At 46.5% G+C, this 26,593-nt stretch overlaps 1 protein-coding gene across 6 annotated transcripts in view; it reads right to left on the bottom strand.

Moving 5' to 3' along the window:
* The window catches only part of LOC144672737 (rho guanine nucleotide exchange factor 25-like), a 327,184-nt gene that overhangs the window by 61,257 nt on the left and 239,334 nt on the right, over nt 1-26,593 (bottom strand). For all 6 annotated transcript variants that reach the window (XM_078534695.1, XM_078534698.1, XM_078534696.1 and 3 more), the window contains one exon: nt 1,992-2,131. In XM_078534695.1, coding sequence (XP_078390821.1) covers nt 1,992-2,131 — 140 coding nt within the window. The remainder of the gene's footprint in view (nt 1-1,991; nt 2,132-26,593) is intronic.

Genomic DNA, 26,593 nt, shown 5'->3' with positions numbered 1-26,593 from the left:
GGAGAGGAACTTCCAGGTGGTGGTGTTCCCATGTGTCTGCTGCCCTTGTCCTTCTAGATGGTAGAAGTTGCGGGTTTGGAAGGTGCTGTTATAGGAGCCTTGGTGAATTGCTGCAGTGCATCTTGTAGATGGTACACACTGCTGCTACTGTGCATCGGCGGTGGAGGGAGTGAATGTTTGTGGATGGGGTGCCAATCAAGCGGGCTGCTTTGTCCTGGATGGTGTCGAGCTTCTTGAATGTTGTTGGAGCTGCACTCATCCAGGCAAGTGGAGAGTATTCCATCACACTCCTGACTTGTGCCTTGTAGATGGTGGACAGGCTTTGGAGAGTCAGGAGGTGAGTTACTCACTGCAGGATTCCCAGCCTCTGACCTGCTCTTGTAGCCACAGTATTTATATGGCTATATAGAAGAGTAAGGGATGATCTAATTGAGGTACTTTAGATGATTAAAAGAATTGATAGGGTGGATAGAGAAAGTATTTTCCTCTCGTGGGAGAGTTCAGAATAAGGGGGCTGAACTTTAACATTTGAGCCAGGCTGTTCAGAGATGACGTCAGGAAGCACTTCCTCACTCAAAGGGTGTGGAAACCTGGAAATCCCTCCCCCAAAAAGCTTTTGAGGCTGGGGGGGAGTCAATTGAAAATTTCAAAACAGATTGATAGATTTATGTTAGGTAAGGGTGTTGAAGGTTACAGAATGAAGATGGGTAGATGGGGTTAAGATAAAGATCAGTTACGATCTTATTGAATGATGAAACAGGTGCGATGGGCTGAATAGCCTCTCGATCCACTGTCCCTCATTGTTAAGTGCTCTGGGCTAGTGCTTGTATCTACTGAAGTAAATGGTTGTGATCTAGTACATGCCAGCCAATTCCCTCCCTTAATATTGTCAGCATTCAATATTCAAATAAGAAATGTATTAGATTTGGATAATGAAAAGCAATAATTGTTCATGACAACACTTTTTAACTTTGATCATTTTTAGATGGGCACTATTAGTGAGAATCCTAATTTCAAATCATTAATTACATGAATTTAAATGATAATTTAGCATTTTTTATTTGTGGGAAATAAGCTGTGAAATTATCTACCACATTATTAAGCATCATTTAAATAATGCTTCAATAAATCCCCAAATTAAACACGATCAGGAATAATAAAATACTGAAGGTTCAGACAGAGGCCAATGCATCCCTGTCAAGTACGTTAAAGATCCTGTGGAGACACATGGTAGGACCAGTCATTCTAGCAATCGAACAAAAGGTTTCCTCATTATCCTGGGCCCTCTAAAGAAAGGTTTTGGATCTCTGCAGTGACTTTCACAATCTCAGGAAGACCCAAAATGCTTTACAGCCAATGAAGTACTTTTGAAGTGTAGTTACTGTTGTCATGTACAAAACATGCCAGCCAATTTGTGCACAGCAAGCTGCCACAAACAGCAATGAGATAATGACCAGCATCATCTGTTTTTGAGAGGCTGGTTGAGGGATAAGTATTGGCCAGGACATCAGGGAGAATGCCCCTGCTCTTCAAATAGTACCATGCTCTTTCCATCTCAGAGGGCAGGCTCGGTTTAGCGTCTCACCTGAAGGATAGCATCTCTGACAGTGCAGCACTCCCTCACTGCTGCACAGGAGTGTCAGTCTAGATTTTATGCTCAAGTCTCAAGGGGCCTACGTGTAACAGGCTTCTCTGCTTGTTATTGTAAGTAACTGGTATTTGTGGATCTTGTATGAATTCAAAACTGGGGGTGGGGGGGGGCGTCATTTTAACATAACCTGCCCAACTGGAGGCTGATGGGATGGGATCATCATCACATTTGACCCTCCACTGAAGTCAAGGGTGTAATACGGATGGTCACCCCGCCAGTTTACCACCAAGCAGGTTTGGTTAAAATTAAACATCCCCCACCCCCACAATGGGCCCAATGGAGAATTAGCTGAAATATATGAGATACAGATCAACCTTTTTTGGTGGGGTTAGTCACTTACATACTCTTTTCTAAGGCACTCCTCTTTTCTTCCTCGGTGTCGATTGATGTGATTGATTGCCGTGGAAATCCGTTTGGAGGGTGGGTCAATGAACCCGCTGCGCCATCCTGATCGGAGAGGTGGGTGATTGGAGTCTGCACCTGGGAGATACAAGCCCATGAAAGCGTTACTTATATTCCTGCTGCCCCTTCAAACAGCAATAACTTGTGTTTATAACTTGCCTTTCACGTAATAAAGTGTCCCAAGGCACTCCACAGTAGTCTTAAAATGCAAAATTCAACACTGACATTCGACATAAGGAGATATTAGGGCAGGATGGGGCAAAGGCTTGGTCAAAGAGATAGGTTTTTTAAAGGAGGTTCTTAAAGGAGGACAGCGAGTTCGAGAGACGGAGAGGTAATCTAGATCTTGAGGTCAAGGGGCAACTGAAGGCAGGGCAGCCAATGGTGGAGCGATTAAAATCGAGGATGCACAAGAGGCCAGAATTAGAGGAGTGCAGAGCTATCACAATATCATTCACAAACAGAGACGATGAGAGTATCCACCCAAAGTGCTGTGTCCAAAGCTTGGATAGCAACTGCACCGATCAAGCATCCCCATTACCATCAGACTGGTAAAGTTCCAGCCCTGGTTCTAAATTACCATGGGCTAGGACATTGACCAGTGTCTTGCTTCTTTGTAGACCCACAACCCTCCCACATGCAGCTAAGGTCGCCAACTCCGGTTTGCCGTGTTCCTGGAGGTTTTGTCTGTCACATGATCCCCTGCCTCTACTCACCCCGCCTGGCCAAACAGCCTTTTATTTCCACTCCCAATACGTTTATAACCAATGCAAAAAATTGTTCAAAGAAAACACAACGTTTTAAACACTCTGAATGAGTTTTCAATCAGGTGTCTTGACAGTGGTGACTGAGAGATAACTCGTTAATTCCTGAACACTCAAGGACAACCCTGGAGATTTGGCAACCCTGATATTAAGTGAGAGAATCACGCGTGAATCTGCAGTCTCTTGCCTCAGGTCACCCATGCTAGTATTTCTCTTGCTGGAAGAAGCAAACAGTTGTTATGCAGGAGGGGCGATCCCAGCAGCTGCATTGATAAAGGGGAGACTTTTTTTGTAGCGTTCGCATTGCATGCTGGTCGTGATTTTCCATCCGTTCATTTTACCAAGGAGGAAAGTCAAAGGCTGGAAGGGCGTCATCCCAGAATACGTGCAACTGAGAGGTTCCCAGGCATAAAATCTTCCGTTGGGTAACTCCAATGCACTGATACAGACACGGTAGGCCCAAAATGGCCACCTTCTGTGCGGTAAATTTATGATTCTGAGGGCAGCGTATCGCATGTTGGGCCAGCGCCTCGACATCAGGGTCAAATTGGGGTCCCGACCCTGTACTGTTTTGGGATCAGTCAACCGGCAGTGATTTTTCCTGAATGGGCCAATTAGAGGCCATGTGGGCCCACCATCCAATTAAGGACAGCAGCCATGCTCTCAAAGCACGCTGGCCAATGGCGTGAAGTTATGCTCCACCCATCTCCGTACTCACACCCACATGGGGGCGAAAATTCCGCCCACACGACTCTTGTCAAAGTCCTTTATTAAAGCTAGGGACCCTCTAGATTTAACAGGGGGATTTCACTACAGTTGTGCCCACTGGGGACACTGGCTCCATAACTGCAGGAGAAAATGTTGAAAGATTCTGCAGTTGGGGGTGGGGAAGGGCAGCTGTGAAGAGAAAGGCAAGGAATAGATGACAGAGAGAAGGAAAATATACGAACATTGTCTGGCTGCTCCTATGAGTCTTGTGACTGGTGGACCAAAGTTAATGTTTGCCAAAATCTGGAAGGAGGCTAAGTGATTCAGGTGAAGAAGGGTTTGTGGCTGAATAACACACAGGGTTTGTCAGGTGCTCAGAACTCAGCACGTGTCAGGATTGTACATCTCTTTTGATTGATTTACACTAGAATTGTGTGATGAAACAATAAGATAAATCAAGCTGGTCCTCACAGTTGAGTACTGATAATGGTTATGCACTTGAATTGGAAAGGAAGTAATTCATGGTGGCCCACAAGGACCTGTGCAGGGGCCTCAAGGATTCACTGCAGTTATTAATGACTTAGGTAACACAACAGGGAGCCTTATATCCAAGTTTGCCAATGACACAAAGACTGGTGGTATGCTAAGCACTGTAGATGGGAGCATAAAATTACAAAGATATATTGATATATTAAAGTCAGTGGCCAAAACTGTGGCTGGCAGATGGATTTCAGCGTAGGTCGCCCATTTTGGCCCCCAAAAAAAGAGATAGGCCCGAATACTTTCTTTTAGGGTGGAAAGCTAGGAACAGTGGAGGTTCAAAGAGATTCAAGGGTTCATGTACATGGCTCAGTAAAATATAGTCATGTATAAAAATAATCAAAAAGGCTAAGGTAACGTTCGGCTTTATAACTAGAGGGTTACACTATAAAGGGGAGCAAGTCTTGCCACAACTATACAAAGCCCTAACTAGTAGGCCACATTGTTGTGTATTCACTGGTTTACTGCATATCTTATATATCTAATTTATCTCAGAGCAATGCAAAGGTGACAGCAGTTCAAAATCAACAACAAATTTAATTACAGTATTTACAAATACCTCAGTAATCACAGAATTACAGCACACATGGGCCCGAATTTTCCTGTCGTTGGGCTCGGTGGAAGCGGGCAGGGGCGGTCTTGGAGCTGACCGCCGCCCGCGATCGGCTCCGCACCGCAATTTCATGCGGGCGGGCCAATTAAGGCCCGCCCTGCGTGGATCGCAAGCGGTAGCGCTGAGTGCTACCTGTGCGGGCAGGGGGAGGAGGGAGAGTCAGGTCCAGCGCCCTTTCGCATATGCGCCTCAGGGAGATTGAAGCGCTTTTTAAAAAAATATATAAGGACATTTAAAAATTTAATGAAACATGTCCCCTCATGTGACTGTGTCACCTGAGATGGGACATGTTTTTATTTTCAAAATAAAGGCTTTATTTCATCAGTGTTAGCTTTGGGAAAACTCATCCCGCTCGCGGATGAGGTTTCCTAAAAAACGTCAAGGCCGCTTGGCCTTTTCGCCTGCCCGCCAACCGTAAGGTTGGATGGGCAGTGTGAAATTCAACTTAATTACCTAGTTAATGGCCTTAATAGGCTTTTCAATTATCGGCGGGCGCACAGCCGACTATGGTGCGTGCCCGCCGAACGAAATATCGCGTGAGTTCGTGATGACATTGGGGTGCACGTCTGACGTCATCGCGCATCATTTTACGTTCCGGCATGTCAGGTGTGCGCCCGCCCGCCCACCAAATGTAAAATTCTGCCCATGGTCTCAGCCCAGACTCCAGAACCTTCCATGTGATGTCAGTTACTTAATTCTCTGGCTCCACCCGCAGGCTTAAGCAATCAAGTAGAGTGAACACTGATGAACAGACTAACATAATCAAAAGCAGATCAATCAAACCATTGAACACTGCACACATCTGGAGTACTGTGTACAGTTCTGGGCACTGCACCTTGGAAAGTTTATATTGGCTTCGGAAGGAATGCAGCACAGATGCACCAGAACGTTACCACATTTAACTTAATTATGAGGAGTGGTTACATAAAATATGTTTATTTTCCCTGGAACATCGTAGGGTAAGGGGTGATTTGATTAAGGTTGTTAGGATTTTGAAAGGAATTGTTAGGATAGGTATTGAGAAACTTTTTCCACTGTTGAGAGAGTCCAGGATATGGGGACATAACTTTAAAATCAGAGACAGGCTTTTCAGGAGAGAAGTTAGGAAACGCTTGATAAACACAAGATAGGTGGGAAAGTAAGTTGTCAAGAGAAGGCAGAGAGTCTGTAAAGGTTAAGTTAGTGGGCAAAAATTTGGCAGATGGAGTTTAATGTGGGAAAATGTGAACTTGACCACTTTGGCAGGAAGAATAGTAAAACAATATACTATTTAAATGAGGAGAGATTGCAGAACTCTGAGGTACAGAGGGATATGGGTATCCTGACACATGAATCACAAAAGGTTAGTGTGCAGATCCAGCAAGTGATTAGGAAGGCAAATGGAATGTTGGTGTTTATTGTAAGGGGAGTGGAATATAAAAGTAGGGAAGATTTACTGCAGCTGTACAGGGCCTTGGTGAGACCACATCTGGAATACTGCGCACAGTTCTGGTCTCTTTATTTGAAAAAATAAATAATTGCGTTGGAAGCAGTTCAGAGAAGGTTCACACGACTCATTCCTGGAATGAAGGGCTTATCTTACGGGGAAAGGTTGAGCAGGTTGGATCTGTACCCATTGGAGTTTAGAGGAATGAGAGGTGATCTCATTGAAACATATAAGATTCTGAGGGGACTCGACAGGGAGGATACTGAGAGGATGTTTTCCCCTTGTGGGGGAGTCTAGAACCAGGAGACACAGTTTCAGAACAAGGGGTCTCCCATTTAAGGTGGAGATGATGAGAAATTTCTCTCTCAGAGAGCCGTTAGTCTGTGGAACTCTCTTCCCCAGAAAGTAGTGGAGGCTGGGTCTCTGAATATATTCAAGGCTGAGTCAGATAAATTTTTGATAGAGAAGTGAGTCAAGGGTTATGGGGGGCAGACAGGAAAATGGAGTTGAGACCACAGCCAGACCAGACATGATCTTATTGAATGGGAGAGCAGGCTAGAAGGGCCGAATGGCCTACTCCTGCTCCTAAGTCCTATGTTCCTATGTTTTACCTCTTCACACAACAGGCGGCAAAACTGTGAAACTCTCTCCCACCAAAAGCAGTAGATACTAACGAATTAATCATTTTGAACCTGAGATGGATAGATTTTTGCTATACCAGGGTATTATTAAAGGATATAGGGTCAAGGCAGCTGGATGATGGAGTTAGGGTGCAGATCAGTCATGATCTCACTGAAAGGTTGAACAGACTCAAAAGGCTGAATGGCCTTCTCATGTTCCTCATTGCTGTTAAGTTTCCATACTGGAATGCACAATGGGCCCATACTCTCACACTCACGGACTGACTACACACCCACTTACACACTCCCCTAGCCCCCACCCACACGTTCACATACTGAGCCGTATTGACTCACATTTGTACAGACTGTCACACACACATACCACACAGACTCACACACACCATCTACACACATAGATGCCCCCGCTCAGATGTACTGAGCCCCATGCATACTCACGCACACACAAACAACCCCTCCCACATGCTCCCCACCGCAAACTCACATGTACTCAGCCCACCTATCTCACACCTACACACACTCACAGATCCCCCCACCCTCCATAAACCAAGTACTAATTGGTTGCTACCTTCTTTAGACTTAAAAGTAACAAGCAGCGACAAAATAGGAGCAGGAAAAAAAAGCCATTCAGCCCATCTAATTCATGCTGCCATTCGAGTCCACATAAGGGACTCATTTGGACCACATTCACTTTCCCCTTGCCTTGGCCCCAAGCCTGTAGCCCTTTACTGTTAGGAGTGTTCATACTCTAATGGTTGTGCTCTGGGAAGAGTCAGCATGTTTGCTGCTCCTGGGATTAAGTGCACGAATGATCATTATACTTGGCACCACCTCAGACAACAAACTGATCCCTGCTTCTAACCCATTCCTTGAAAACACAGCAGTGTAGTTCATGGTGCATTTAACTTCCTGTTTTCCAATAAGTCGAAGAGCCTGACTTGTAAGGCACTCCCCAGGTCGACATCAGAATGAACACTGGCTCCGTGTCCGTTTTTCATGGATTATGTCATTGTGAATTGCCTGGTGTTAAAGGTGCTGCATGAATGCAAGCTGTTGTTGCTTAATTGAATTACCTGCCCCAATACTTATGAGGGAGTGAGAGAGAGAGAGAGAGAGAAGAGAGCAGTTTTTCACTCCGGTTAAGATTCTACCAAGTTTAACGGTTGGACCTGATTCATGTTTTTTAATCTTCCTTTCCTGGCTACAACCAGCCAGGTTGAGAAGCTAGTTGACTTGAGAGCAAGTGGGCCAGTGGCACTCAGCTACAGCTGGGGAAAGGAGGGAGGGATTAGAAAGTCCAGGGAGAAGAGGCGGAAGATTGGAGGCAGTGTTGGGACCAGAGGTTGGTGGGGTTGGGGGGGAGAGGGGTTACAGAGGGGAGATCTGACAGGTTGGAGAGGGAGGATTGGAAGGGTTTGAGAGGAGTTTGGAAAGGTTTGGAGAGTGCAGAAGAGGATGGGGGAGGAGAAGGGGCAGATCACGGCTCTGGGTGAGGGGATATATCTGATCGCAGGGGGTGGGATCAGGTTAGTTTGTTGGGGGGGGGTTGGGGAGCACTCATGCTCAGCCCACAAACATTGCTAAAAAGGCAATTAGCCGCTCAATCCAGCAGTCCTCAGCTCCTTTTAGTTGCTGGGCTTCCTGAGACCCTCACTGACCAGAGTTCCATTTAAAATGGAGCTTAAGTGTGAGGCGTACAGCCTCATTACATCATTTAAATGAGCGACTTGCCTCCTGAGAGTAGGTTGGTCGCCCAACTCCCCATCCTACTCTTGTTAAAAAGTGCACGTGGTCAAGTTGGAGATGGACTGGTTTAGGTTTGAGACTTTTGGCATTTTAGCATCCCACCTGACCCAAACTCACCCATTTTGTTCCCCAGGGGTTGCGGGTAGATGCAGTTCCCAATGGTTTAATTTATCTGTCTTTGATTATGTTAGTCTGTTGGCCGATCTATGTTTACTGTGCTTGATTGATTAAGCCTGGGTGTAGCCTCTGAGAGCGAAAATAAGCAGAAGCTTTCAGAAAGACCTGAGAAACCAGAGTTCTGAACATGTGCGGAGACATCTTGTAATTGAAGAGATATTTTAAAGCACTGTAAATAAACCTGTTGTCGACCTAGAACAAGTGTCATCTCTCTGAGGCAAATTAGATATATCACTGGAAAACAACATGTTGAAGCTTTGCGTCTTGCACTCATCAGGACATTTCCAAGAATTCCATATGTAAAGGGAACAACAATTTATATTTCATGAGAAGAGAGTGCTGATTGGTTGGCATGGACTCTGATTGGTAGAGGTGTTGCCATGGAGAATGCACCAGTTAACTGATGACTGACAGTCCACTTGCCAACCAATCAGCATTCTCTTCTCATGAAGTGTAAATTGTTGTTCCCTTTACATTCGGTATTCTTGCGAATGTTCGGATGAGTGCAAGACAAAAAACTCCGGCAGGTGTCTTTTTTTAGTGATACTCAAGTTCTGTACTACCAAACGACTATAAATCAGGTATATAGAAGATATAAGTAACTGACAAATACACAGCATGGGGGTGGGGTTAAAATTCCTCCCATTGCATCAGAAGCAGACAGCCTGAGCAGAATGGTGCTCAGGACTCGACTGCACTTGAAGCAGCTCGCCAGTCGGCTGTCTGTCGTGCCCCGCTGTTTTGGAGGCTTCATACTCGTAAGGCTGTACCAGCACTGTATTTCTGTTTCACTCGCCATTCGAGACTGGCACTCAGAGCGGGTTGGGCACTGACAGTGTTGGATATGGATAAGCCACAGATAAAAGCAGTGATACAGTGCAGCGTTCAGAGTGTGAGCATTCTGAGCAGGCAGGGAGATGCTTAAACTGAAGGTCAATAATGAGCAGCGCCACCCTACAGTACAGTACACAAGGCCCTTGCTGATTTTTCAATTGTTTGGACACCAGCCAAAGGAACACAGGAGGCCATTCAGCCCCTCAAACCTGTTCCACCCTTAAATTAGATCATGTCTAATTTGGCTCCATTTTGAAATTTTCAACAGCTTTTTATGGGGGGAGAGAGTTCTAGATTTCCACCCCCTTTGTGTGAGGAAGTGCTTCCTGACATCGAGAGTTCAAGCCTCCAAGCAGGGGAACATTGATTGCTTACATTCCACTGCAAATATAAACTGGATAGTTCTTGCAACTTCCCTTTTAAATCAAACTGGAATACGTCAAAGCACTTTCTGTAGTCAGAAACATTTATTTAACACCTTGAATGGAGAGACATGTCCCAGCTTCACAGAAGCATGGAGAAAAGGAACAGATTCTGGGATACGCGTATGGACTGAGGCAGGACCAGAGGCACATGGTGTTATGGAAGCGGAAGTGGCCCATTTTTTGTGATGGAAGTGGGGTCCGAACCTCAGTTGGGGTCCTTCTGTTGCCTCTTAGCTCCAAATGCCTATTTAGTGTCGAACAATTGTGGCCCGAAGCCAGAACTCTCCCTCAACTCAATGCACCACACATTGATCGTGGTCCAACCATTCTTCAAATTCACTCAAAGGCAACCGTCTCTGTAAGAGATAACTCCTCTCATATTAGCATTTCTGCAAAATAGTTTTCATTCAGAAATGCTGTGTCGCCAAAACGGATGATGAACAATTCAACATGAACGAGTTGCAAATTTGGCAAATCAGCCATTTTATTTGTAACTGGAAGAAACCTTGCTCCAAGCAAAGCCTTGATCCAAGGATGAAAGATCCTTGGCAGACGAGTTGGCAAATTGAATCCTGGCCTAGTTTGCAATTCTATCACAAGTTGTGTTGCTCTGCCAAAGGTAAAGAGGCAAAAAAAAAAACAGAATTGTCAGGGAATATATTTGCTCTTTAATATTCCTTTTCTGATTCTCAACGTTGTACTTGGCACAGAAGCGAGTGCACCTTCAAAAGTGTCAATTGGTGTAATTTAAGGCTTAGGGTTGCAAGAAACTTTTGTTTGTTTTGAGGTGGGGTAGCAGAATTGGTTATATTTAAGGATCCAGACTGCAGGAGTAAATCTATTAAGAACATATGGACACAGGAATAGGCTATATGGCCCCTCGAGCCTGCTCTGCCATTTAATAAGATCATGGCTGATATGACTGTAACCTCAAATCTGCATCCCACCTACCTCTGATAACCTATCACCCCCTTGCTTACCAAGTATCCATCCAGCTCTGCCTTAAAAATATTCAATGACTCTGCTTCCACCGCCTTTTCAGGAAGAATTCCAAAGACTCCTGACCCTCTGAGTGAAAAAAATTTATCTCATCTCTGTCTTAAATGGGCGACCCCTTATTTTTAAACAGTGACCCCTAGTTCTAGATTCTCCCACAAGGGGAAACATCCTCTCCACATCCACCCTGTCAAGACCCCTCAGAATCGTAAAGGTTTCAATCAAGTCGCCTCTTACTCTTCTAAACTCCAGCGGGTACAAGCCTAACCTGTCCAACTTTTCCTCATAAGACAACCCACCCATTCCAGGCGTTAGTCTGGTAAACTTTCTCTGAACTGCCTCCAACGCAAATCTTGGTTTTCTGACTGTATGCTCCCAGGGATTGTAGATTGAGAATTCGCACGTGTATATCCCATGATATTTTGCCCATTTTGAGGTGCCATCTTGGAAAAGATGGCTTCCGATGAAAAGCACTACATTTCGGTGTAACGAGTGATAAATACTTGATTGCAGCTGAGGCACAAGCTTTGACATTTCAACCAGAAACCATGAGGAGAGAGGGAAGGGAGGAGGATGGCATGGGTGCAAGTTGCTGTGATGTATGCTTCTGGTGGTTGGGGCTACATATGGTAACCCCTGTCCAGAAAAGTTATTCACAAACGTTTCTTGAAGTACGATTGTTTTCCCCGTAGCCGTACTTTAGCAGGTCTGAGGCACGTCAGTAGGGGGAGACGGAGAGATCTGCTTGAAGCACTCGGGCCTAGAGATCTGTTAACACCAAGAACCCTGGACCCACTCCCTTGCCCCTCATAAAATGGATGCCTAAGTGTTCAATATGTTGGGCTGTGTGTTAAAGGAATGGCACATGATTTAGTTTTAACTGAGTTCTCCAAGGGTACTGTGGAGAAATGCAATCCTGGGATACACAGACCAGGCAGATTCCAGGTTTAAACGGTGGCCTGTGTGAAAAAGAAAGAAAAAGACTTGCATTTCTATCGCACCTTTCACAACCTCAGGATGTCCCAAAATGCTTTGCAGCCAATGAAGTACTTTTGAAGTGCAGTCACTGTTGTAATGTAGAAAACCCAACAGCCAATTTGTGCACAGCAAGCTCCCACAAACATCGAACGGCCCTTCGAGCCTGCTCCGCCATTCATTATGATCATAACTGATCATCCAACTCAATAGCCTGCTTCCGCTTTCTCTCCATGCCCTTTGACCCCTTTCGCCCCAAGAGCTATATCTAACTCCTTCTTGAAAACATACAATGTTTTGGCCTCAACTACTTTCTGTGGTAACGAATTCCACAGGCTCACCACTCTCTGGGTGAAGAAATTTCTCCTCATCTCACAAACAGCAACGCAGTAATAACCAGATTATCTGTTTGTGTGATGTTGATTGAGGCATAAATATTGGTCAAGCCACTGGAGAGAACTCCCCTGAACTTCTTCCAATAGTGTCACCAAATCTTTTACATCCATCTGAGAGGACAGGCAGGCTCAGTTTAACATCTCATCTGAAAGATGGCACCTCCAATGGTTTCGCACTCCCCCAGTACTTCACTGGAGTGTCAGCCGAGATATTTGTGCTCAAGCCTCTGGAGTGTATCGGCAATCTTCTAAGGACTCCAGCGAAAGTTCACTGTAAACCAGGATTGCCAACCTTCCAGGATTGAAGATTAATCCCCTCGACACTGCTTAAATATGGGAGCAAAATCAGAGGGGCATTGAGAAAGGACGTGTGTTGATTATTAATCTTCTCTGAACACATTCATTTATTAGTCATAAAAATATTGGAGAGAAATATTGGGGAGAAAAAGGCTGACTGGGTGAGGCGCTTGGAGGTGGGAGATCACATGATGAAACCTCCAGGAATACCAGAGTTGCTAAGCTTCATTCTGGCTTTATTCTTGCTTTGCCTGGCCATTGCTACAGCATCTCCTCCTGGTTATGATCTCACTACTTATCACTAATCAGGGCTTACAAACAAAGTTTAAGGCCCCAGTGTTTGAATTCAATGTGTCGATGCTCAAAGAGTCAGCTCTGTTACCCTCTCACAAATGTGTCATTTTACTCGGTATCTACAGGCCTCTCTGCACCTGCAGGTGAGGCCTTGATTGGGCCTGTGTGGGCTGGATACGAGCTGCAGGATTATCCCAATGGCACATAATGGGTAGGAATAAGGGCCTTCATGACTTGACGCGCACGTTCTTATTTTAACTGAAATTCTCTAAGTAACAGCGCATTATATCAATGCAAGGAGAACAGCACCCCACCCCATCTTTCGATTAGGCACTTTACAGCCTTCAACAGATCACAACCACTGCTCCCACTTGTTTTTGGACAGCAGCTGTTAGCAATGATTCTGTTGTTGCCATTCACACCTCCTCTGGACCCACTTTTTGTTTCTTGTCCCATTATCACCCCTTTTCGCCTTGCACCACGAACCCTTTTGTCATTTACTCTCTCCTGTCCTCCGCCCTATCACAGATCTAACCGCTTGTCCTTTCCTCCCCTCACCTGCCCTTTCCCCACCTCTGCACTTGCTTAATAAGAGTTAAATCTCGAAATCCTTTCAGTTCTGACAAAGGGACACAGACTTGAAACGTTAAGTCAGTTTCTCCCTCTACAGATGTTGCCAGACCTGTTGAGTGCTAGGCAGCATTTTCTGATTTGATTATACAAATGCATTAGGGGGTCTATAATGTAACTAAAATGGCTGCCCCAGACCAGCACACCTTTGGTTAGGCCTCTGACTCACAAGGAACTACCTATTCGAAAATGCAACAAATTCCCAGGCTATCATATTAGGATTGTGCTTGCAGCCAGAGCCTAACTTTGATTTGAACTCTGGATATTATCCTTTCTACCTCTCATCAATCATTTATAACTTTTACAATGGAGGCATTTTGTCCCATTAGACTCTTGCAATATTAATGTCTTCTTAATGGGCTGAGAGCTTGAATGCCCTCTCTAGAGGAGGCAGTCGAGCAGCCCCTATACGTTTGAGTTTTAGTTTCTCAGACAGATATGCTATTTGTTGGACTTAAATGCACTTAGTCATTGCTTTTAAACCAGATTCTATGGGTGCCTGGCACGACACAGAGCAGAGGGACTCAGATTTTCCACTTAATTTCAGGTAATACTGGCCTAAGAAATAAAGCAGGGTTTCATAGCAACATGATAAGATATTAGCCTTGACTCCTGGCATCAAATTGGCACAACGCATACCCATTTAGCAGTGGCTCAGTCTGTGCCAAATCCTGAGTTCGCACCTAAAACAGGCATTATAGTCCCTTTAAATATGACACTGAGGGGCCTAATGCCTATTGAAGGACACCATGAGCTATTAGTTCTCCATTTTGGGCCTACCCTGACTCAGGATACTTGAGCGGCCCCTGCGGCCATCAGTGCTTTTAAATAAATTAATGGAAACTACCTTTCTGTGGAACCAGGAGCAGCAGGTGTGCTTGCCTCACACTCCTGGCAATCGCTGCCCCTCCCCTCCCCCCCCTCCACATTGGCCCCAACCAAGCCCCTCATAGAACCTAACCTGAGGGTCAATGTCGACAGGACTGAACTTTTAGCTGCTTCGGTTAATGCTGCAAGATGGTTGGTCCCTTATTTTCATATGCAAATTGACTGCTTCAGGCATGGGTAAGAGATGCCTTTTGTTTGTCCTCACCCAATATGGCGGGAGGCACACATCAGGTCAGGTGTGAGCATATGCTTCCTGCCTGCCATTTTGGAACCTTAGGAGGCCACATAGCACCTGAAAAATAAGATCTCCTTGACCCAATTTAACCCCACGTGATCTTGTGGAGTAAAAGTGACTATTAAGGGTATAGAAAGAGTTTTTTAAACAAGGACACAGGCTGAAACCAGAAAAAAGTCACTTTAGGAACATGGGGACATAAGAACATAGGACTTATGAGCAGGAGTAGGCCATTTGGCCCCTTGAGCGTGCTTCGCCATTCAATAAGATCATGGTTGATCTGATTGTGGTCTCAACTCCACTTTCCTGTCTGTTCCCCATAAGCCTTGACTCCCTTGTCAATCAAGAATCTATCTAACTCAGCCTTGAATAAATTTAATGACTCAGCCTCCATTGCTCTCTGGGGAAGAGAATTCCACAGACTCACAACCCTTTGACAGAAACAAATTCTCCTCATCTCTGTCTTAAAAGGGAGGCCCCTTAAACTGTGCCGCCAGCTCTAGTCTCCCCCACAAGAGGAAACACCCTCTCAGCATCCACCCTGTCAAGCCCCCTCAGGATCTTATATGTTTCAATAAGATCACCTCTCATTCTTCTAAACTCCAATGGATACAGGCCCAGCCTTTCCTGATAAAATAACCCCTCATCCCAGGAATGAGTCAAGTGAACCTTTTCTGAACTGCTCCGAATGCAATTATATATATTTTTTTTACAAATAAGGAGACCAAAACTGTACACAGTATTCCAGATGTGGTCTCACCAACACCCTGTACAACTGTAGTAAAACATCCCTATTTTTATATTCCATTCCCCTTGCAATAAACAACAACATTTCATTTGCTTCCTAATCACTTGTTGTACCTGCATACTAACTTTTCCTGATTCATGTACCAGGACACCCAGATCCCTCTGTACCACCGAGTTCTGCAATCTCTCTTCATTTAAATAGTGAACTGCTCTTCTATTCTTCCTGACAAAATAGACAAGTTCACATTTTACTCCATCTGCCAAATTTTTGCCCACTCACTTAACCTGTCTTTGAAGACTCTCTACCTGCTCTTGACAACTTACTTTCCTACCTATCTTGGTGTCATCGGCAAATTTAGCTACTGTACATTTGGTTCCTTCATCCAAGTCATTGGTATATATTGCAAGTAGTTGGGACCCCAGCACTGATCCCTGTCGCACTCCACTAGTTACAGCTTGTCAACCTGAAAAAGATCCATTTATCCCTACTCTCTGCTTCCTGTTAGCTAACTAATCCTCTATCCATGCTAATATGTTAATTCCTACACAATGTGCTCTTATCTTGTGTAATAACCTTTGATGAGGCACCTTATTAGATGCCTTTGGAAATCCAAGTACACCACATCTACAGGTTCCCTTTTATCCACCTTTCTTGTCACTTCCTTAAAAATCTCAAATAAATTAAACACAATTTTCCTTTCGCAAAATCATGTTGATTCTGCTTGATCCTGCATGATTTTCTAAGTATCCCGCTATAACCTCTTTAATAATGGATTCTAGCAATTTCCCTATGACAGATGTTAGACTAGCTGGCCATATAGTTTCCTGCTTTCTGTCTCCCTCCTTTCCTGAATAAAGGCGTTACATTTTCTATTTTCCAATTTACTGGGACCCTTCCAGAACCTAAGGAACTTTCGAAGATTATAACCAATGCATCTACTTTCTCTGCAGCCACTTTTTAAAAGACCCTAGGATGCAGGCCATCTGGTCCTGGGGACTTGTCAGTCTTTAGGTCTGGTTTTCCCAGCACCTTTTCCCTGGAGATGGTGATTGTTTTAAGTTCCTCCTGCCTGTTCGCCTCTTGATTTTCAAGTGTCTTTGAGAAGTTTTCGAAGGGCAGGATTTTGCCGTTGGCGTGCGGGGGCGGGCCTGACACACCGACGCGTAAAATGACGTTGTGTGCGTCCCATCGCCATTGTGCGTCATTTCGATATTTCGTTCGGCGGGCGCGCGCCAGAAGCGGCTGTGCACCCGCCGAACTGTCAAAGGCACATTAAGGCCATTAAAAAAAGCAATTAACCATGTTAAGAACGCTGCCCGTCGAGGCTTAAGGTTGGCGGGGGGCAGGTGAAGAGCCCAAGCGGCCTTCGCGTTTCTCAGGAAACCTCATCCACGGGCGGGATGAGGTTTCCTGAAGGTTTTATTAAATTAATTAAATAAATGGTGCAAACTTCACAAACATGTCCCAGCTCGTGTGACACTGTCACATGAGGGGACATGTTTAAATAATTTTTTACTTTATTTATTGAAAGTTCTATTATCTACTTAATCTCCCTGCGGCAGCTCCGTGCTCATTCGCATTACGCTGGGCGGACCTTAATTGCCCCCGTCCGCTCCCGCCCAGCCCACCCGCCATAGGAAAAATTCTCCCCTAAGTCTTCTACAGTGAAGACAGACACAAATTTCTGTTCAATGCCGCCGCCATTTCCTTGTTTTCCATTATCAATTCCCCAGACTCACTCTCTAGAGGACCAACACGAGCTTTAGTTGCTCTTCTCCTATTTAAGTACTTGCCGAGGCTCTTACTATTTGTTTTATAGTACTAGCTAGCTTTCTCTCATCCTCCGCTTTTTCCCTCTTTGTTTTTTTCAGTCGTTCTTTGCTGGTTCTTAAAATCTGACCAACCGTCTGACCTACCATTAACCTTTGCAGATTTGTACAATGTTTCTTTCACTTTGGTACTATCCTTAACTTCCTTATTTAGCCATGGATGACATCAGGAGATTTGCCTTCCCAGAAAGAGTGATCAACATGTGCAGATGGTAGCAAAAACTCTGGAATCATTAAGAAACAATTGGATGCTACATCTCCTTGCCTGGATGAACTAAATGGCCTAAATGGTCTCTCTCATCCTTAGCTATCTTGCAATCTTGGCCCGAGGATCACACAAACCATTGTGCTCCCTCATAGAGTCATAGAGGTCTACAGCACAGAAAAAGGCCCTTCGGCCCATCCAGTCAGCGCCGGTCAAACAAGTGCCCAACTATTCTAGTCCCATTTTCCAGCACTAGGCCCATAGCCTTGTATGCCATGGCATCGCAAGTGCACATCCAAATACTTCTTCAATGTTATGAGGGTTTCTGCCTCTACCACCCTTTCAGGCAGCGAGTTCCAGATTCCCATCACCCTCTGGGTGAAAAAATTCTTCCTCACATCCCCTCTAAACCTCCTGTCCCTTACCTTAAATCTATGCCCCCTGGTTATTGATCCCTCCACCAATGGAAAATGTTCCTTCCTGTCTACCCTATCTATGCCCCTCCATAATTTTATACACCTCAATCATGTTCCCCCTCAATCTCCTCTGCTCCAGGGAAAATAACCCCAGTCTATCCAATCTTTCCTCATAACTAAAACTCTCCAGCCCAGGCAACATCCTGGTAAATCTCCTCTGCGCTCTCTCTAGTGCAATCACATCCTTCCTATAATGCAGATTCCAGAACTGCACGCAATACTCTAGCTGTGGCCTAACCAGCGTTTTATACAGTTCCAACATAACCTCCTTGCTCTTATATTCTGTGCCTCAGCTAATAAAGGCAAGTATCTCATATGCCTTCTTAACCACCTTATCTACCTGTCCCACCACCTTAAGGGACCGGTGGACATGCATACCAAGGTCCCTCTGATCCTCGGTACTTCCCAGGGCCCTACCATTCAGCATGTATTCCCGTGCCTTGTTTGTCCTGCCCAAGCGCATCACCTCACACTTATCCGGATTAAATTCTGAAGCATTTGATTACCTCAGTCCTTGAATCTCACTTCTAACCAGTTTTTTTTCTTTGTCCAGCTGTGAAGGGGTTAATTGGCACGCCACCCTGCTTTTGCTGGAGACTTTTCCATATAGTCATTACTCTGTGCGGTGCGTAGAATCACCTCAGGGATGGAGTTTCCCACTGTGGGGTCAGCTAACTGCCAAGCCATGTAACACATACACCAGCTGCAATTACCAGATGGATTAATAGACACTGTAATTACACATAAAATCTTAGGGAGTAAACGCAGCTGATATCACCTTTAAAAGGAGAAAACTACCATTCATACATGACATACACCAATTGGAACTGGAAGTCATTCATCGTTTATTGAGCCCCTACAAACACTTTCAGCACGTAGTTGTAAGAATCTGGCACTAGACGTGCGGTTGAGGGGAGTTGTTGAACTGTGCGGGCTGGGACCCTACCTGAGCTGCGCCATCTTTCACGCAGAGGACAGTGGCAGTCACCCAGGCCTGTGCCGGGAGCACAGAGGTGGGACATTTCCCGGCCCTGTGAACCCAACCCGAGAAAAACAGAGGCCCACAAGGTGGGATATTTGTTCTGGCGGGAGGTTGGAGGGTCGGAGGCTGGATTAGAAGCTGCCTGCGGAATGAGCGCTGAGGCTGCCGGGTGCAGAGGCAGCCTGGATGGAAAGCCTGCCACTGTGGATGGGCACTTTGCTGAAATTATTGGAAGAATGGTCAAACCAGAAAACAGCCCTCCAGCTCTCACCCCTCACCTCCCTCATTCTGCCCATGCCCCATCCATGCCAACCCAAGCCACACATGCCCCCACTGCCTCCTATGCCCCCTCACACCCCATTTGCCACCCGATGCCCCCCTATGGCCCCTCATACCCCCTACACCAACCCACGCCCTCACCCATCCCCATGGCCCTTTAAAGCCCCTATGCCAACTTAGTGCCAACCCATGCCCCCCACTCACCACCCTTTGCCCTTACCCCTCCATGTCAACTCATCTAGTATCTACCATCGGCAGACCTCAGGAGCCATACTGACATAAAACGAAATTGTCCATTGATGGTGTCACTATTTTTTTAAAAAAAACACTATCATTGATAAAAAAAAACATTCAGTACAATGAAATTCCTTCAACTAATCTCTTGTGAAATCAAACATTCCTATTCTATAACCACGAGATGCTGTCAATCAAACTGCTAACTTTACAGACACCCCCACTATGATAATGTTAGGTTGTAAAATCAGTCAGGCAGCACAAATCCTATAATGCTAGGCCCCACGCCTATGTTAAATATCAACCACTGATTTTTTAAAAATGCCGTACATTTAAAAAAAATTAAAGCCAAGCAGAGTTAAATCCCTTGACAGCTTTGACAGTTCCAATGAATTTTGGTAGTTCTTTGACAACTTGACAGTTCCAATGATTTTATGCACTTTTTACGCACATTCATGTCTACTTTCCAAAGGGCATTTGACCTATCCCAAAGATTGCCTTAGCTCTCCCAAAGGTATCTCAGGACCATATCCAAAGGGGTACCTTACCTCTCCAAAAGGGTACCCTGGCTATCCAAATAAATCCGTAAGGTTCAGACCTGCCCTGGCCAGGTCTAATCTGCACACTTTGGGTTTCAGACATCGACTGCACCAAAATCACACATGAGTGAAGGAAGCTGCTGATTTATATGGGCAGCTGCCTTCGGGAACCACGTATGTGCGATTTATAACCTCCCTCCATCCCTGCAAAAATGGCAGAGTCTGCGTTTGGGGGCGGAACATCTGGATTCGGGCCTCTGCCAGAATTTTTGTATAAATGGAAAGCCTCTCCATCTATGCAAAAATTCAGACCCCTGTATCAGACATTGAGAACAGCACAGCAATGATACTGGATAGCACTGGCACTGGAGGCAAAGGGCAGACTTACATTTATATAGCCCCTTTCACAACCTCAGGATGTCCCAAAGAGATTTTCAGCCAACGGTGCAACTTTTTCAAGTGCCATCACTGTGGTAATATAGGAAAGGGAGCAGCCGATTTGCGCACAGCAAGCTCCCATAAACAGCAATGTTTTTTAGTGCGTTGGTGGGGGATAAATATTGGCCAAGACACCAGGGAGAACTCCCCTACTCTTCTTTGAAATAGTGCCAAGGGATCTCTTACATTCACCCGAGAGAGCAGATGGGGCCTTGGTTTAACATCTCATCCAATAGACAATACAGCCTATGTTAAGCATTATGTGCTTAAGTCTCTGGAGTGGGACTTGAACCCACAACCTTCTCAGGTGAGACCACTCCCCGCTGAATGATGGTTGGCACTATTGTAATCTCTGCACTATCCTGGGAGCTGTATGGTAGGGAAGTGCTAGAAATACAAAATTCCCATGCTACAAAAGAACTTAACTGACTATAAAATGCTTTGGGAGGTTATAAAAGGCACTATAGAAATGCAGGTTCCTTCTTTCTTTTATTTCATACCTAGACGAGGATCAAGTTACAGGTTTTAGTTTACAAGAGATTCTAGCCCAGACTTTCCCCCTCTCCTATTTTTACTTAGTTCTGTTGAAGGGTCATGAGGACTCGAAACGTCAACTTTGCTCTTCTCCGCCGATGCTACCAGACCTGCTGAGTTTTTCCAGGTATTTCTGTTTCTGTTTTCGTTCCTTTCCCTATCCCTGAACTCGTATCTTTCTCTAGTTACTCTCCTACCTCCCCTCATTCCTTCTCCAAACTCAACTTTCCCATGAGACCCACCTCCCGCTCCCTCGACCCTATTCCCACTAAACTACTGACCACCCAGCTTCCCCTCCTGGTCCCAATGTTAGCCGATATTGTAAACAGTTCTCTCTCTCCAGGTGTTGTCTCTCTCTCCTTAAAATCTGTCATCACTCCTCTCCTCAAAAAAATCCCTTGACCCCACCATTGTTGCAAACTACCATCCCATCTCCAACCTCCCTTTCCTTTCCAAAGTCCTTGAACATGTTGTCATCTCCCAAATCCATTCCCATCTTTCCTGGAACTCCATGTTTGAATCCCTCCAATCAGGTTTCTGCCCCTGATACTGAAACAGTCTCTTATCAAAGTCACAAATGACATCCTGTGTGACTGTGACACAGGGAAACTTTCCCTCCTCGTCCTTCTCGACCTGTCTGCAGCCTTTGACACGGTTTGACCACACCATCCTCCTCCAACACCTCTCCACTGTCGTCCAGCTGGGTGGGACCTGCTCTCACCTGGTTCCATTCTTATCCATCTAATCGGAGCCAGAGAATCACTGGAAATGGCTTCTCTTCCTGCTCCTGCACCGTTACCTCTGGTGTCCCCCCAAGGATCTATCCTTGGCCCCCTCCTATTTCTCATCTACATGCTGCCCCTCAGTGACACCATCCGAAAGCACAGTGTTAGTTTTCACATGTACACTGATGACACCCAGCTCTACCTCACCCCCACCTCTCATCTGCTACTGAAACCCTCATTTATGCCTTTGTTACCTCTAGATTCAACTATTCCAGCATTCCTCTGGCCACTCTCCCACATTCTATCCTCCTAAAATTGAGGTCATCCAAAACGCTGCTGTCTGTGTCTCACTCGCACCAAGTCCCGTTCCCCTATCACCCCTGTGCTTACCTACATTGGCTTCCGGTCAAGCAACATCTTGATTTTAAAATTCTCATCCTTGTTTTCCAATCCCTCCATGTCCTCGCCCCTCCCTATCTCCGTAATCTCCTCCAGCCCCACAACCCCTCCGAGATCTCTGCGCTCCTCTAATTCTAGCCTCTTGAGCATTCCCGATTTTAATCGCTCCACCATTGGTGGCCGTGCCTTCAGCTGCCTGGGCCCCAAGCTCTGGAATTTCCTCCCTACACCTCTCCACCTCTCTACCTCACTTTCCTCCTTTAAGACACTCCTTAAAACCAACCTCTTTGACCAAGCGTTTAGTCATCTGATCAAATATCTCCTTATGTAGCTCGGGGTCATACTTTGCTTTATAATGCTCCTGGGAAGCACCTTGGGATGTTTTATTGCATTGAAGGCGTTATATAAATAAGTTGTTGTTATTTCCATACTTTAAAACCAAATCAGAGCTCAGCTCCAAGACCGCAAATAGGGTTAAATCTAAAACACCAGGACCTCACTTTAAACTTCCTTTCTCCTCATGTGCAAGAGGAGCGATTCTTCCAACTCGGCGAACCTCAAGATTCCTGTCTGTGACTAATTGAACAAAAATAATCGACTGAGAGCCAAGCTCGGTGATGCCAAGAGCACAGCCATTTCCCAGAAGTACATGGGTTATATTGAGACCTTGCCTTTTAAGCCCTGAGAGAGCTAAATTAATCATTAGAATGGTTATTAACACAACTGCGCTTCACGCAATCTCGGTAACTTTTCCAAGGGGATAGAATGAAACGTTCCTGTCAAGCGTGTTATTTAGCACGGGAAATTAATAGCCTTTATTGGGAAGGGCTTTGGTCCTTTGGACCGCTGTGAATTGTCTTGCGTGCAACAAATGTGCTTTCTGTCCTGGAATAGGCCATTGACTGATAGATTATTGATTGCTGCTAATTCTCCTGGCGTTGGACAGGTGTCAGTGAAGCAGCCCACCAGCCATGTCAATCTGCTAATGTATGCGTGGCAACCAAGAGTATTAGCATAAGTTCAATGACAGCTTGCAAAAAAATAAGAGCTGACCTAGGGCCCTGCCAAAAAAAAAGCTGACAACTCAAAAAAATGTAGCAGGACAGGAAGAAAGATTGGCCACGCTTGATAGCCACCACGGACAGCCAAATAGGAAAAAATATGCTCTGATGGATGGAACGTGATTCTGAAGAGAAGAGCCTGGAATCTCCCCTCCATTGCATAACAATCCGTCTCTTCACCCCCTGCAAGGCCTCAACTAAGGAAAGTAATTTTAATCAAATGATATTCCAAAACTGAGCAGCTCTTTCTGCGGAGGGAACGCGAGGAACCATCCTGTTTTCACCCGGCGAGGAGATGTGCTCTGGAAGGCGCTGCCTGAAAGGGCGGCGGAAGCAGATCTAATAGGAACTGTCAAAGGGGGAATTCGGTACACGCTTGAAAAGGAGAATATTTGCAGGGCTAGGAGGGAAAGAGCGGGGGAGTGGCACTAATTGGATAGCGCTTGCAAAGAGCCAGCACAGGCACGATGGGCCGAATGGCCTCTTCTGTGTTGCATCGTTCAATGGGCTGAATTTTGTGGGGCCGACGGGGGTCTTGCCCCACCCCGGTTGGTGAGCCAGCCTGACGGTGACAGAATCGTGCCCTTCAAGCACTCAGTTGGCCACCATCAGGCCTTCCCCACAATTGAGGTCCCCAGTGCCGGAGCAACTCCCCCTCCCCCCCACCTCCAAGAGTAACAGGCCAATCAGAGGCCAAAAGCTACTTGTCACCACCAGCGCCAGCGGGAGCAGTGGCTGCTGGCAGCACTAAACCCACCAGAGGCCTGCGAACATCGTGGGCCCACAGGCTAAAGGCGGGTTGGGGATTGCAAGGTCGGGGTTGTGGGAGAGAGGGGGCAGGGGTTGGAGGCAAGGGCCAGGGACTGGCTTTCAGCAGATCCCCCTTTCCCAGAGACTCCCGATTAGTACAGACTGCCCAATAACAAGGGCTCCACTGCCCTGCACCCCCTGCCCATCCCACCACCCCCATCAAACCCGGCAGGTTTTTCTGGGGGGGGGTCTTCCAAGGGTGCAGGAAAGCCATGCGGCTCCCATTAAATCCCTGAGGCACCAGTAAATTGCAGTGGCCTTGGTTATAATGGGTGCCAATCGGCCCATCAATGAGCCTGATATCCCACTGCCGCCGGCCCCTTCTGCGGCTTTGCCGCTGCGGGGAAACTGAGAGGGGGGCGGGCCTCTCCCGCCATTAAGTGGGTCCAACTACCGTGGTTCCCGCTGCATTAAATCCAGCCCTATGACTCTAACCCCCACCCTGGGCGGGATTTTCCATTCCTGCCAGCGGCGGGCATCATGGTGGGTGGCATCAGAAAATCCAAAGTGCCAGTTTCCCGCTGGCGTGAAAAGCGGTTGGCGATCTCCCGAGATTCGTGGTGGGGTCGGGCTGCCCTCTGCTGTGCCATGTCGGGCACCGCATCTGCATCTCATGAATGCTCATGAGAAACCCAGCTCCAGGAATCACACCCCCCGCTCCAAACCTAATGCCAGCGGCTCAGTTGGCTGGTGTGAATCACGACCTGGCCAACTGCCCTTCACTGCACTGCATTCGTGGCTGCTTCAACCTCATGCCAAGGCTGCTCAGGCAAGACCAGCAGAAGGGAAGGGGCAGGGGGGGTGGGGTTTGTAAGGCACACGCTTGACTGGGAGGTGGTGGTGGGGGCTGACCAGACAGGGAAAAGGGAAGGGGCTGACAGAGACACATAATTGGAAGGGGGGGGTGACAAGCCCGGGTGGGGGGGGGAAGGGGTGGACAGAACCACATGACTTGGGGGGGTGGGTGGTGAGGGGTAACTGACTGGAGCACAGGAGGGAAGCGGTAGACAGAGACAAATGACTGTGGTGGGGGGGCACTCAATGGTCTCATAGTGGGGGGTCTCGGTACGTCATTGCTCATAGTGCCTCAAGATGGGGAGGGGTCAGGTCGACATGGGGCATGGGGACATCCACAGAAAATGGTTCGGCAGTGGGAGGACAGGGATATCTACAAGAATCAGGATGGGCTCCAGGATTAGAGGGGGGGAGGCAGGGGACTGATCGGAGGGAGGGAAATTCGCACACGGTGCTCTATAAGGACTTAGACGGTGACATGGGGTGTTGGAAGATGGTCTCACCATAGAAGCAGAGCAGCACCATTTACAGATGGTGTAATGAGGCAGTTGAAAAATAACCTCGGAAAAAAAATGGCCAGGGGAGGGGTCTGAGGGCTTGTGGGAGGAGTTGACTGCTGCAATTTTGGGCTGATTGAAGGGACACCCTAATAATTTCCGCTTCAGGACTTGGAGACCAAGGCTCAGCTGAAACATGTTAGGAAGACTCAAAGGCCAATTGAAGGATTTGGACGATTTAACTCATGGTGCACATTCTTGACGGAATCCAGAGGTGTCAGCTGTGGCTCAGTTCATAGCACCCTCGCCTTTGAATCAGAGGGTTGTGGGTTCATGTCCCACTCCTGGAAAACCAAGAACTGTGATTGTACTCGAAAGAGTTGCAATCTGTGACTGTTGATAACTCGAAAGAGTCTCCATCAGCTGGCTGTGTTTGTCGTACTTAATAATGACAAGTACCCCTTCTTGACGGAATTCAGAGGTGTCAGCTGTGGCTCAGTTCATAGCACCCTTGCCTTTGAATCAGAGGGTTGTGGGTTCATGTCCCACTCCCGGAAAACCAAGAACTGTGATTGCACTCGAAAGAGTTGCAATCTGTGACTGTTGATAACTCGAAAGAGTTTCTTGAGGGAATCCATAGCAGCTTGGGGGTTAATTGGGTTTGAATGATCATTTGTCCCTCTCATAGGAATGTGCAAACGTCACAAGGATCCAAGAGGAAAGGGGCAACGGCTAAAGTGCATATGCAAAAGACTCTAGTCTACTCCAAAGAAGGCAGCCTGACAGTGTCTGACTGAGGCTCATAGGGCTAGACTCATCCAGCTACAACCCCACTCTGTGGAAGCGCTGTCATGCCAGAGGCATCTGGAGTGGGGGAGGAGGTGGAGTGGCGGTCAGCTTCCGGTCATCCTTAAGGCTGTGCAGCTACAAGGGAAGGTGAGGTGTCAGCTGTGGCTCAGTTCATAGCACCCTCACCTTTGAGTCAGAAGGTTGTGGGTTCATGTCCCACTCCAGGACTTTGAAAAAAAAAAAGTCAAGAACTGTGAATGTACTCGAAAGAGTTACAAGGGAAGGTCTGGTGATGGAATTCCTGGAATAGGGCAGTCGAAGGGCTTTACATTGACTCCCTAGCTTGGTGATGAAAGGTCATCATTGCAGGGTTATGTTCAGTCATATCTCTGTTCCAGTTTCCCACAGAGACACAATGGAGGCAGCAGGCCACTCCGCCTTTTTTCATGGCTCTCGTGGAGCTGCGGAGGAGAAGAGAGACCCGTCACGGTCAGGCAGGGCAAAGGGAAGAGCCTGGCCCTGAGGAACATGAGCCAGTGGGGGCTCCATGAAGACCCAAAAGCTGAGGCAGGGATACCAACTCCACAGAGGCGTTTGGCACAACCCAGGGTGTACCAAA

The sequence above is a fragment of the Cetorhinus maximus genome, chromosome X (genome assembly GCF_964194155.1).
Source record: "Cetorhinus maximus chromosome X, sCetMax3.hap1.1, whole genome shotgun sequence".
In the NCBI taxonomy this organism is placed as follows: domain Eukaryota; kingdom Metazoa; phylum Chordata; class Chondrichthyes; order Lamniformes; family Cetorhinidae; genus Cetorhinus; species Cetorhinus maximus.
This window is presented reverse-complemented; position numbering and strand designations above follow the sequence as displayed.